This window comes from Convolutriloba macropyga, chromosome 11 (genome assembly GCF_964194025.1).
Source record: "Convolutriloba macropyga chromosome 11, txConMacr16.3, whole genome shotgun sequence".
NCBI classification, from domain to species: domain Eukaryota; kingdom Metazoa; phylum Xenacoelomorpha; order Acoela; family Convolutidae; genus Convolutriloba; species Convolutriloba macropyga.
Window position 1 is genome coordinate 5,603,246 of NC_134478.1, and position 14,168 is coordinate 5,617,413.

Genomic DNA, 14,168 nt, shown 5'->3' on the forward strand with positions numbered 1-14,168 from the left:
GGAGTTCAGCAGCAGTATCTACACAGGTAAGGTGTCCATTCAGATCTAAGGACAACTCTACATCATTCGCAAGCTTATTTATATCGGCTTTCTTCCACGCTCTGAAAACAGTTTGCTTTACGCTATTTGAGGAAACAACCTCATTGAAAAGGCAAAATTTGATGAGGTCGTGATCACTGTAGTTTAAGTGTTGTTGTTCGATCTCAGAAAATAAATACGGTTCATTTGTTACCAATAGATCCAGAATATTTCCTGCACGATGAGTTGGTTTCTTCACTAGCTGTGTTAGGGAGGTTTCTTCGAAAAAGGAAAATCAATAACTCCTCCAGAAAAATGAAATTCAAAAACTCTTCTGAATTTCAAATTCTACGTTTGAACGGTTTTCCTAATAGAGCCACGCACAATGTTCTGCGATGAATAAATCAATCGGCTTAATTGACTGAACAATTTATCCCAGTTGAGCATATAGTTCCCCCCCCCATAAAGTGGAGTTGGAACATAAAGTGGGGTTGATTAGTCGCAATCAAGTCGTTGTTTTGAAAGGTTTCGTTGCCTGAAAATCGATTTTGCTCTGAAACGTAATCAACTTGAATAAAGTGAGAACAACGCCGAAAACACCAAACGTTTTTGAGGAACTATTGGTTCGAGGACTGTAAAAAGATTGATTTCCACCGATCTCGTTTTATGCTTATTCGTCAACAGTTTTGTTTGCCTTATTTGGAATATGCTGTGCATATATTAGAAGCTTCCTGCTCGCCTCGGTTGTGTGCATGCCGTTTTTATGAAATATGTGATTTTATTTCCTTAATTACTTCTGATAAAATTAAATATTTATTTATTGGTCTATGTTCAGCGCTCTTAGAGCTTCCCTAATCTGAGTTTAGGGTGAACCGAAACTGCTGAGGTCAATTCGAAGGCCAATTTTTGGAATGGTTACAATGTTATGAAACAGGTTTTCAGCAGTTGGATAATAGGAACAAGTCATGTCTTGTTTTGAAATTATTCACTTTATCGTTCACTTTTTGAGTGCTGCTGACACGAAGTTGAGATCAGCAGTTTGGCTTCATATTCGGTTGTAATTCGGATCTATTCTGCCCCCCCCCCCCCCCCCCCTCCAGCTTAGTGCGAATAAATGTTTTATGACCCCCAGGTGCACGTGTATTATTATTAAATAGAAACGTGCTATATAACAACACGTAATTTGTAACTGGAGGTCAAAAAACACTGGGGGGGGGGGGGGGGGTGGTGGCGAAACAGAATAGATCCGTAACTTCTGTTTACAGTATCCGAGTTTGAGATTATCATTCTGGGCAATCGCATAAAGTCAGCTTGCTTCTCAAGTGGGCGCGTCTGTCTTACAAAAAAGAGTCTAGAAACTTTCCGTTACTTGCAATCTACCGCAAACTGAACTTCTACATAAATTAGCCACTTGACCATTGTTTTAAAAAGCTCCCTTCTTCCACTACGTTTCGAAATTATTCGAAACCAGCTTTTAAAGCCTATCAAAGGTCAAATAAATGGTTTTGATGATAATCCCGTTTTTTTGCTCTGTGTTTTACAATTATACCGTATATCGTGTGAAGTGTGCGATCAATTTTTGTTAGCACTAATGAAAATGGTAGCTTCCCCGCTCCGCTCGTTTATGCTATAATCAATTTTCCTTTGCTTTTAAGTTGAAAGCGTCTCATTGTTTGTGACGTAAATTATTCCCAAGGGCTTTGTTTGCGGAGACAACTTATTAAATTCATAACATTAATTACATTCCTTCGGCCAAGTATTATTGGCTGGAAAAATCATTCCTGTGAATATTTTCATGGTTCAGGAGTGTCTTGTATCGTCTTTTAATATCTATCATCGATGTCTCTCAAACAACAATACTGATGTATTCTTCATACACACTTTTTGTTTCTGAATCAACAAAGTTTTAATTAATCAGATCAATAAATTTCGAATGGTTAAATTAGTCGTAAAATAACCGATGGTCCTGGGGTGATTTTTTTGAATTATTCAAATTTTTTGAATAAATGTAAGAAGCTTCGTGTTTTTAATCTACCAACTAATAACTCTGCGAATTTTGTTGAGGCAAGCATTGAATAATTCTTATTGTTTTCCAGCGAATTTGGTGTGTGTCTTTTTATACAAAATTTTTCCTTGGCCATGTCTATAGTTTGTTCTTAAATGGTCTTTTGTTAACTTGGGTAATTACATTTCCTCTCGAGAAACATCATAAATCGCTGAAGACCAAGAGCATTAGATTTCTGTGTTGCTGTAACAGCCTTAGTAAGCTCTAAGTGTACTCTTACCCAAGACGTTGAGGAAGCAGTACTTAATAGGCAATTTTTAATTTTGGTTTATTTAGAAGGCATCCATTTTTTATGCCCCTTGCTCATTGCAGTTGACCCCATTTATACTAAGCTAGCTACAACCAAAGCCGACCCCTTGCCTGACCTTCGAGAGCAGCTCGTCGGACGGTAGCCGGTTATTTTCGAAGGTCTCATTGGAATAGAAGCGGAATAGAAAGATGCATAAGTACTTTGAATGTACCCCATAATTAAGCTAAATTTTTCAGCAAACATTGAATTTTAGTTTGGTGATTTTAGAACGATATCACTAATTGGAACGACCAAACAATATCAGCCAATGTAGTCGAAGCCCAGCAGCAATTCCAGCCCCAGCCCCAACAACAGCAACAGCCAGGTGTGAATGTGTTGTCGGGAACCCCCTCCCTCACCCTCAAGGTTCCACCAAATATCAACCATCGGCAGAACGCAATGCTTGATGACCATAACAATGGAAGTGTTAACGACTTGATGATTTCAGTCAACTCGAATAATTTATTGCACCCTAATAATGCACATCAAGTGTTGCTACAGAGTCGAGGAGTTACACCTCCGAGCAGACCAGACTCGACGTCATGTGCGGCATCGCCGACTCCGTATGCCATGAACGTCGTCAACCGACCAGTGTCCAGAAATATGTCGCCTATTCACGCAATGCGCGCCACTGCAAGCGTCAGTCCAAGTTGTTCCTCGCCTGTGCTCCAGAACCAGCCACAGATGGTAGGACACGCTCTGGGTGTGAATGGTGGGCAAACTATGGATCATTTGGGACGTTTGCGTGCTGTGAGTGGAAATACGGCAGTTCCTGTTGGACATGGCGGTCACGGACTGAAGATTGAAATTCCAAACAATGCCATTTCTTGTCAAAGAGTAAGTTTCGCCTCTTGTCATTGAAAATTAGTTTGCAGTTTTCAAGAGCTCGTCAATGAAAATAGGTGTTGCTGACGCTTAGATATAAAAACAGTTTAAATGATCTTTATCATCTGAAGTGATCATCTAAAGTTTAAACTATCTTTATCGTCTTCTGTAGTATGAGTTCTATCAACTCTAGTTGTGATAACAAGCTTTGGGCAATATTGGTGAAATAAAATTTTTGGCGTATTTCGCCCCAACTGACCCAATCAGCGGCTTAACACAACTACACTTGCGGAATGAACAGTGGAAACAAAAGATTGACAATAGTTGATAATTTAAATAAACAGGAATAGTGTTGGGAACTGTTAAAAACATTACAGATATTAGCGCCCTTTCGAAGTTATTCAGCACCTCGTCTTGACCTCGAATATAAACTCTGGATTTGAATATAAATTGTGTAGTAATATCCACTAATGCACTAATGCACGGGTTAAGTGTGTAAAATCCAAGCTGACGTCTCTAAAGAGATGGCTTTCTTCATTTTTGTTTTGTCTATAAAATCAGTGGGCGACAAGTTACGATGTGTTGATGATGAGAATTCTTGATCAAGATGACGTTTCAGCAACTGATTTCACCATCCAATAAAGCTTTGCTCACACCTAACCGACCCAGCTCGTCCCCAGCTGTCCAGTATAATCCAGCAACTGCCGCTAAAGCAGCAGCAACCGGGGGTAATGGTCTGGACTCCCCTGCGAATACCACCCCTTCCACAGATCCTCGGCTACTGCCGGTTCCCCAGGGTGGGGGTGGATTAACTGGAACTCCGACGACAACTCAACAACACTTCCGACATCCAAGCGGAGGCGCTTTAACCCCCGGAAGCAATCAACCGGTGTTCGTCAATAACCAGCAAAACAACCCAAACCATATACAGCACCGGTCAACGCCGGATCACGTGGTACATCCACAACAACAACAACAACAATTTTTGCTCAATCAGGGTGGAAACAGAATGAACAGTAGTAATAGTAATAGTAGTGTTAATAATGTTAATCTTATCAGTAGTAGCCATAACAGTAACATTAATTTGGGCTTGGATTCAACCAATCAGATGGGAACAGCTGGGCAAATGAGTGGTAATCAGCCGCAACATATTTCGCCCCAACTGATCAACAATCAGTCTGAGCAAATATTTCAGCAACAGAACAAATTCAACGTGAATAGTCCTACTGCCTCTAACCCTCCGGGCCAGTTAAGACAGCAACAACCCACGCAACTCTCTCTATCTTCAAGTTAGTCAGTTACTCCGCCGACAAGCTGAAGAACATATTTGAGACAATTTCTTGGATATTTTCTGATAGGCACCCACTGCCCTTCTTGACCCCAGCTGCAAATTTTTTATGTAGCACGGTATTATGTATTAAATAGCACATGCGCGATGGGGTGTTTAAAGTTGAGCCCATTAAGACGGGTAGAATCAGTTTCTTCATTAAAAATTGCTGCTGTACCAAAAACAAGTTGTGTTGAGTGATAGTTATATCTGCTCTGAAAAACGTAGTTAATTTTGTAATTTTCAATTTTAAGCAATATTTGCAGACATTGAGTTGTTTTCCTCAATGATTTTTTGGCTGTTTTTGCGTGGCGACCTTGTATATTGAATTATGTTGAGTTTAAATTGAAATACAATTGCCCTATCAATAGCCGCACAGTGATAGCTGGGGCTATTATTGGCCTTCTCTTGGTTTTTTACAATTCAAAGAATTTGAATTGTATTGGGGCGCTGTCTTTTTTTTAAGATCTGTTCGCACATTTTCATGATTTTTGAAGTCAAATTGGAGTAGTGATTTTGGTCACGCCGAACCGAAGTAGAGCGAAAAAGCGAGTGGTTTTGCAGCGTGACATTTTTTCGCTCTAAATTTAAAGTGGAGTGAGAAGACGGTGTTTGAACAAAAATTCGCTTTCTCGCTAGTGGTTTTTTGTTCACATGCGGCAATTTCACTTTGATTTTTACTGTTTTTTCAATTTTTTAGATAAGATTTTTTTCTAAACGGTTTTTCCAATCCATTCATAGTCCGTTCTGGGTCTAGTTTTCTGTTTAGTCAATGAAAATTCTTTGAATTGTACGTCAAGACTTGTCCTGCTATGTTTTTTATTTCGTCGTCATGATTTTTGTTACAACCATATGACGTCACAGCAACTTTTTGTTCGTTCGTTCATGCAATTTCAACTGAATTGCATGTGTGACGTCATTTTTCGCTCTTAGTGGAGCGAGTTTTTTTGTTAATGCGCGTGATTAAATTTTTGGTCACACTTGACTTACCTCACTCTCAAAAATGACTTCCTCACTTTGAAATTGACTTTTATTTACTTTAATTCAAAGAGATAAGGTCAAATGGGTGTGTGTCACAATAAATGAAGGTTATTTGAGGTCAGCTAATAGAGGCAGCAATAACATACAGATTTTTATCCAAAATTTAACAGATCAGCCTTCAATGGAAAGACGAATTTTTTTTGGTCTGTCTTTTTTACTGTTTTTTTAGACTGCCGATCTGCGAATCTATTGCGGCTATTTTCTGGCAATCTGCCAGCTATGTTTTTGGTATTTTATTACCGAAAATCAACTGAAAATTACACCAATGAATTTCTTCATCTATTTCTGTGTAGAAGCAGTTGTTTCTTCTTTTGCAGATTCTGTTCCCTCTCCCTCATTGGTTGTCAGACGAGTGATCCACAATGAGACGACATCCCAGTTACTTCTCCAGAGCAACACTAGAACATCTTCCCATCCTGTTGCTTCTACTCCTCAACACCAACAGCAAGACTTCAAAATGTCAAGGTATTCACTATGGTCAAGTACTGGTTTTTTTTACAGGCCGCAATTGGACGAAAACTCTTGTTGTCTAGTTCTCCATTTAATCTTAATTCCATTGAATCCCCTTGACAATGGTAATTTGTTTATAAATTTTAGATCAAAATATGTATCAAGGATTATAAGTGGTATTATGTAACTTTCACATAACTTACTTCCATCATGTGGAGTTTGAATTTCGTAGAAGGAGTGCGATAGTTTTACGAAAGAGATTCAAATTATATTATAAGAGCTTATATACACTCGTTAACAAAAAATAAACGTTCAAATTCCAAAATTACATAGTAATCTGCCTGTCTTTGAAGAGAATTCTAACAATCCGGACTCAATTCTTATCTGAATAAACAGCAATGTTTATTTGTTCTAAATTCTAGACGTGAAGAGCTTACGGATAAGTTCCAGGTTGCAATTTGCAAGTTTTTCCTGACAAGCTTTCAGATGAGTTCCACGTGAAGTCTGTTCAACTTGAGCATGCCTGCATGAGCAAGTTTTTTGTTTTGATTTTAAGAATTATTATGATCAAGTTGAACAGATTTCACGTGGAACTCGACTCACACCTTTTTACAGAAAACTAACAAATTTCTACCTGCATTTTACCTGTAAGCGCTTTTATAACTGTTTAATAACCGCCCTCATGTTCGCGGCCGGCTGTTATAGTGTTCCTAATTTTTTAATTTTGGTAGACAAAAATTTGTTTCGCTTTACCTCATTTTGCCGCTTTTTGACATTTTCCGTGAAGTCGTTTTGAATTCTCTAGGCTAGTTTCACTTTTCGCTCAAGACCTTAATTTCTGATGTGAAGGACGGTTCTTAGAGTTTGACCACCTTCCACTGATTCCCCTGCTCCACCACCTCCATTTCACGCCACTCGACCATATCCGCCTCAATCCACCCGTAACCCTGCTCGCTCCGCTCCGCCCCACCCCCTTCCCCCTTACTCATGTTCACCCAACCCCCCACACCCCTCAATTAGGCTAGCATGCATACCAATCCCTGTATCTTCTCATTAAGAAGCAGTATTTTGTCTAACTACAATATCCGATCAAAATAGCTTGCATTTTCAAATAGTCCTTTTTTGTACACTTCATTCGGTTCTTTCAATTCCAAGGGGGTTTATGGGATTCAATGGCGCCAATCTGCCGGGTATGTTCTGGAATTTAGAACAATTAACGTTCTATCGATTTGCTATTCATTCATATAAAATTGAAGGAAATTGAGTTCGGATTGTTACTGAAAAAGCTATTCGAAAACAGGCAGAGTACCATGTAATTTTGCTATTTGAACGTTTATTGTTGGTAACAATTAAATAAGTTATAATATAACTTGAAGCTCCTTCGTAAACCCATTGCCCCGCTTCAAGCTTCCTCAAATTCCGCATAATGGTAAGTTTTGTCAAAGTCGCCAAATTTTACGTTTTTTTCGCAATTTCTCGTTTCAAATCGATTTTCACTATTTTAGAATCCAGCAGCCGGGATCAATTTTAAATTTTAATTGCTATACAAGATATGATCAAAAATTTTTTTGATATTTTGTCTGCCAAAGATTGGTGTCATCCCTAATTACTATATCAATTTACTGTTCGAACATATCAGTTTAGCAGCGCAATTTACTACTACTTTTGTTTTTTTTTGTTTTCAAAAGGTTCTTTTAGTTCTATGAAACGCAATTATCGTCATAGATAAAAAGTTAAAATGAACTAAAAGTTTTTTATTGTATCTGCACAACTATAGGAAATGATATGCACTCCCTTCAGAAGTTTTTTATCACCGTTTCCTAGGTACAAAATGCAAAAGCTAAGCTTTTGCTGAATATTTTTGTCGTTTTTGTGTTGTATTTTCTCAAACCCAGCCAAAAATTTTCTTACTATTCACGGTACAATGGGCATTTTTTCCCACTGCTCAAATGTTGGGTGTCATTTTCTTCGAGGTTACAAATTGCTACTTTGCTGTTTGCGAAAACTTTGCTGACGACAACCGTCAATTTTTTTTAATGCGGAAAAATTGTTTACGAATTTTGAGTTGTCTCTCTAAATGCTTATAGCTTGGTGGTTGTCGGAGTACTTTTTTTGAGTTCCTCAATAGCGGCAAAAACCAATCGTAGGTTTACTTTGTCGCATCATTTTTTCTAAAAAATGAAACTGCTCATGTGCGCTGAACATTTGGAAGTTGGTCACTTTTCTGACCCACATTTAGTGTTATAACTCACATTTCTAGAGACTTGTTCTGGATTTGTCAAGCCATATCAATTCATCGCTAAAAGTTTTTGAATTGGGCCGATAACTTTTTCAACTCAATTCTGTATCTTCTTTTTTAATTGCTCTCAAACAAAGTTTGTAGCAATTATATTAGTCCTGTCGGTCCTTTTATGCGATTTTTCGCTTGACCGATTTTTTGTCTGGCGCTTTTGACTTTTCGTCCTCAAAAACAGGATAAATAGGTAGCGCCCAGCGAGCATTAAGTGCTCTTAGACCCTTTCAGCTCTGTTTCAGCTCAAATTGTTTTGGAGACTGATACTTGAGTTGTGAATGGCGGTTCTTAGAGGTTGAAGAGCTCTCCACTGTTGACCCCCACCCCCACCCCCGGTTTCTAGCTACTGACGAACAACCGCTCGCTAAAAACACCCAAATTTATTCTATTTTGCACAATTTTTTTCAAGCTTTTTAACAGTTTTGACTTTTTTGTTTTCTATTATCCCTAGGTATCAAGGAACCTCCTCTTTAAGGAAATAGGTTACTGCTTAATTTCTAGTGGTAATGGAATGGTTTCAACATCACGAGTTTTAGCATTTTTTGACAAAACGCGTAATTTTCAATTTTTTCACTTTGTTTTTCCTTATTCAGGTTTTTCCAAACCCAGGGGCGAGAAAACCGCCGAATGGAGTTTTGAAAATAAGTTACTGTCAAATTTTTATTGGCCAGGGAATAGTTTTTCAACTTTTTAATGGCATACATTTTAGGAATTTTTTTTATAAAACTTGAATTTTCAGGTTCTTTAAAAATTTTGTTCATTAGGTTTTTTTCAGCCTCAGAAGCCAAGGCACCTCTAGCGTTTGAAAATAGGTTACTGTATAATTTCTAGATGTAATAGATTGTCTTGCAAGATTTTGACTTCACGAATTTTAGAATTTTTACCATTTTTCAGTTTTTGGACATTTATTATTGAGGTTTTTTGAGCCTCTAGGGTCAGAAAATCTCCGTTAGGGTTTGATAATAAATTACTGGAAAATTTCTGTTGGTCAAATTAGAAATTTTAGCATTTTTTTTATAAAACTTGCATTTTTTTCTTTTTTGAAATTTGTCATTTTTTAGGTTTCTCTAGCCTCAAGAGACAAGGAGCTTCCTATAGATGTAATGGAATGTTCTTCAAGATTTTAATATCACGAATTCAAGCAATTTTTTGAAATATTTGCAATTTCGTGTTTTTTTTCCGGCACCAGGGGCCCTGGGACCTCCTCGAAGGTTTGATATTAAGCTGCTGCATAGTTTGTAGAGTTAATGGAATGGTGATAATTATTTTTTACTCCAGTTTTAGTAATTTTTGGTTAAAATTTAAAATTTTTCAAATTTTCGGAAAATTTTTGTTTCAATTGTATGCATCTCTATGAGCCAGTGGAACTATTTCTGGTTTGAAACAGGGATACGGGATAGCCTCTTGAGACAATGAAATGGTTCTTAAGATATTTATATCCTGAATTTTAGCAAGATTTGGTTATAATTTGCAATTGATTCCAAAATTTTTATTTATTTGTCTTTTTCTGAGTTTAACGACCGTTACTGGCCAACAAAACTTTTTAGTTCTTGGAGATGGGTTACTTGACAGAACTTTTAAGACAAAAAAAGTGTAGTGAACTTTTTTACTGCGAAGTTGAAAACTTTTAATTTTAATTTTGCCTTTTTCAGTTTTTTTCTATATCATTTATTTACTAACAAGGCTAGAAAACTAGAAGTTGCAGGGTCGAATCCCATCATGGAAAATATACCTATCTCTCTTTCTCTCTCTCTCTCTGTCGGTTGGGGTTTCTTTCATTCTCGTTCACGTTTTGTCTCCCTCTCTCTCTCTTTGTTGATGCCGCACTTCAGCTGCTGTTATTTGGTGTAATGTCGTCAGCTCTGATCCTCTTTATTAATGAGTTATAGTAGAATTGTTTTTATCATAAATGACTTAGCAGGCCATTTTTAGGAAATCATTGTTAATTACTCTCAAGAGCAATTTGTAGCAAATATAATAATCCTGTTTGTCTCTTTTATGCAATTTTTCGCTTGGCTGGTTTTTCGTCTGACCCATTTAACTAGCGTCCTCAGAAATGAGATAAGAGGTAGCGCCCAGTTTGCATAAAGTTCTTTTAGAGACGTTCAGGCCACTAGTTTTCAAGTATGTGATTTACAGAAACTGTATTGGAGACATATACTTATGGTGTGAAGGTCGGTTAGAAATTGATCCCACACCCCCACCCACCGCCCCCACATCAGACCACCCAATCCATTTTTCAAGCCCCGCTGCGCTCAACTTACGCCCCTTCACTTTATCTAAAGCTGGCTAGCCACTGACGAAGCCAACTGCTCGCCGGTCGTTTAAGAGCAATTCGCCCGACCTTAGTCGGTTATGTTTCTGTACTCTACGGCACGCAATCCTATTTTGTAGATATTCCGGCAATCAAACGGCTACGTTTATAATTTTCTTGATGTATAAATACAGTATAATGGCTACTAAGAACCTATAAGGCTGCGTAAAATTTGATACATTATTGCACCATTAATAATGATTTTGGATTTCCGCCGCTTCTTATTCTTATATCTATATAAGACGTTTTTTCAATTGCTGAAAAAATCCAGGTGGTCTAAGGGCAGAAAATGTTTCTGCTGAAAGCTGTGTTGCAATAGGACAGGCGTATTATCATCTTTTTTAATCGCTTTCTCAAAGATAATTGAATTCATTTTATTGGATTCTCAGAAGCAGTTTTGTTCTGCTCATTTTGAAACATCTTTTGGTCTCCCTTTAGTCTGTGTTGAAGTGGTCTGTTTTTTTTATATCGTGTCTATTTTGCGCATAATTGTGTCCATTTATGATCGAAAGGCCAATTATATTGCAGAACTGTTCTCTTTCCCCCAAGTAGGATATGGCCGCCATCTATAATTAAAATTTGTAATTTTTGATCTATAAATACAGTATAATGGCTAGTCCCATCTATAAGGCTGTAGTGCAATGTTAAAACCGCAATAGTCCTTTACACGTGCTTATGAAAGCAACAATTTATTCACGGGGGGGGGGTGGGGGTAAAAGTTCGCATAACTAAATTGCACGTCAGTATTGAATATCATAGTGGAAAATTGTTTAGCTCTTGAACCGGCGCTGCTCAAAAGGAACTTGTCTAGATGTTATGTTCCGAAAATGACTGTGTGTACTTTTCAGCAATGCTCAAATGCAACCAGCTGGCGGCTATCAGTTGTCAGTGGATGACCTGAACATGTCACGGAACCAACAGCAACAAAATCTTCTCTCCTCTCACCAACAGCACCAGCAACACCACAGCCACCCACACTCCATTTCTAGGAAAAGCCCACTTTCCATAAACTCCCCTTCGGTCGGTGCCCCGGATGTGAGAAGGGGTACTAACAACAACGTGCACATGGGCAATCCAGGCGTGGGTGGGAATATAAACGAACAACAAAGCTTTGATTTCCTCACAACCAGTTCCGAAGATTCAGACGGTGATGGGAACTCGGGAGGAGGGCCATCAGGTGCTAAGCATGCCAGATTGATGACAACCTCGGATCTGGCTTCCTCAATTGACGATGTGTTGTGACCTCTCTCCAATGATACTCTCAATGACCTCTGACTGTCTTTAAATACGAGTGACCTTTTTTGTGTAATTGACCTCTCGGGCGTGATCTTTGGTTACTGATACGGACGCTTTCAGTTTGTTCTCTCTCATTAACTCTCCATTAAGTAGATACGATCAAGATATCAATTTTATTTTGAATTAAGTTAAAACTGAATAATCATAAAACTGATGTTTGCGTTTTCGCGTAACAGCATTTCAGCCCCCATTTTGTTGCTACACCTAAGCCGTATTAATTGTTGGTTGTTCTCATAAAATGAGTTTGCTTCAGTATTTTCAGTTTGCTAAATTATTTTTTATCTTATTTTGCTTCGAAAGCATTTCAGACTCTGTGAGTCGTCGCTCTATCTTTTGCTTAAAATTCTAATTTGGTCAATAATAGTTTTATTCGATTGAATCGATAAATCCCAACGAATATTTTAATTCTTCTCTGTACCTATTTTGACTATTGATGTTCTATCTTAGCTGATCAAATAGATCTCTATTTTTGTTGTCACTATTTAGTAAAATAAATAAGTTGATACTTGTGAAAGCGAAGCTATATTTGATATTGGTGTCTGTATTGTTCCTGTAAATCAATTCATTCTAAATTATTCGCTTAATTGTTATTTCGAACTCTGACCTATTCTTCGTTGAGGAAGGGAAGGGAAGAAATTTTTGGTGGGCAAGAAGTGAGAACTCGTGGAAACCTACCGACTACAACAACTAGGGGGGGAGGGGGGGGGGGTGGGTTGGGGAAAAATTTCGAGTCTTTGGGATTATTGAAGTCTTATTCAAAAAGAGGACGTTATTCTGTAAGTGAACTCTAAGTACCATACTCTAAATAAGAATCTAGTCTAACTTCTAAGTGAAGGGAATTTGAGAGTCACTCCCGAAACACTGTTGAAAATATTCCATTGGTAGGAGAGGTATGTTAAATTTTGGCGAAAATCTCACTTCTGTATCCGTGATATGGGATTCCCTCTTCCCACTCCCCTTTTTGTCCCTTTCTCTCTATGCTCAAGTGCCATCTATATCCAATAGTTCTTTAATTTACTAAAATTGTCGATAGCTCCTCACGCGTCTTATCTTTCACCTCTCGTCCGTAATTTAGTACCACTTCCGTGTCCTGTTATAACTAATATACCGATTTAAAAGAAGACTTTACGACCAATCGGTATCTTTCTGTTAGTCCCATGTTATACAGTACCCCCCCCCCCCCCCCCCGAATTGATATCTTACACCTTTTTTACGGTGTTTTAAATTGTAATTGCTAAGCTCGTCTGTTAGGCTATAGAACTTATTATCAAGTGAAATATCACTCAGCGGTCTGTGTAATCAGCTTATGAGTACATAAATTTTGAATGGGTGTGTGTGTGTGTGTGGGGGGGGGGGGGGGAGAGAAAAGTTTCCTTGAGGGTAAAATACGAAACGGCGAAGCTTTTTGGTTTAGAGGTGCTGTAATATTGACAAAAGGGTCTAACAAGAAAGAACCTTTCAAAACCGCCCAGTTTTGCTTTCGATTTTGACAAATATGTCTTGGAAGAAATAAAGGTCCCGCTTGCTGTTTCAATGCATAACTTAAATTAATAAAAAATGACGCGCTCCGAAAGAAACCGATTTAAGGATTTGATGCATTATTGCACCTTTAACATGAAATTTTGTTGCCCTGGCTTTTATTTTTTTCGCAACAAGTAAATTAAATTATAACCATATGGTTAAATATATTTAACAAAAAATACTTCAAATCACTCAAGCAAAAAATAAACATCAATCAATTTTCTTGAAGAATCACATCATAAAATTTTCTTCCGAATGTTTTCTTCCTACAAATAAAAATAACTTTTAAAAGATCTGTTTCACGTTTTTTTTCAAATGCTTAAAATATCGAGGTAGCTCATTTTATCAATTAGAGATTGTCTAAGGTATTGACGGTAGAAAATGGTTCTATCGTTTTTATTTTGAAAACTTTAGTTTGTTGTGCTGAAAGCTGTCTTGCGATATGACAAATGTATTATCATCGTTTTTAATCGCCTTTTCAGAGGTATTTAACTTTTTAACCCAATTTTTACCGCGCAGTTTTTTCTGCTCATTTTTTTGGTCTCCCATGAACTTTAACTTCGGTCTAAAAATCTTTTTTTAATCGTTATTTCGCGTCTATTTTGCACAGAATTGTGTCTATAATTATATAGCTACAAGGTAACATGTACTAAAATATAGTTAAAATGTATCCCAACTTATTAATTCGCTGCCTAGTTGATGTTTTTACTCGTACCCTGTGCTTAATGT

General features: G+C 37.6%; 1 protein-coding gene across 1 annotated transcript in view; it reads left to right on the forward strand.

Annotated features, from left to right (window-relative positions):
• LOC142350043 (uncharacterized) overlaps positions 1-12,601 on the forward strand; it is a 34,282-nt gene extending 21,681 nt beyond the window's left edge. The window contains exons 4-7 of the mRNA XM_075401954.1: positions 2,601-3,209; positions 3,817-4,486; positions 5,883-6,030; positions 11,471-12,601. Coding sequence (XP_075258069.1) covers positions 2,601-3,209; positions 3,817-4,486; positions 5,883-6,030; positions 11,471-11,864 — 1,821 coding nt within the window. The 3' untranslated portion in view covers positions 11,865-12,601. The remainder of the gene's footprint in view (positions 1-2,600; positions 3,210-3,816; positions 4,487-5,882; positions 6,031-11,470) is intronic.
• Positions 12,602-14,168: the final 1,567 nt, after the last annotated feature.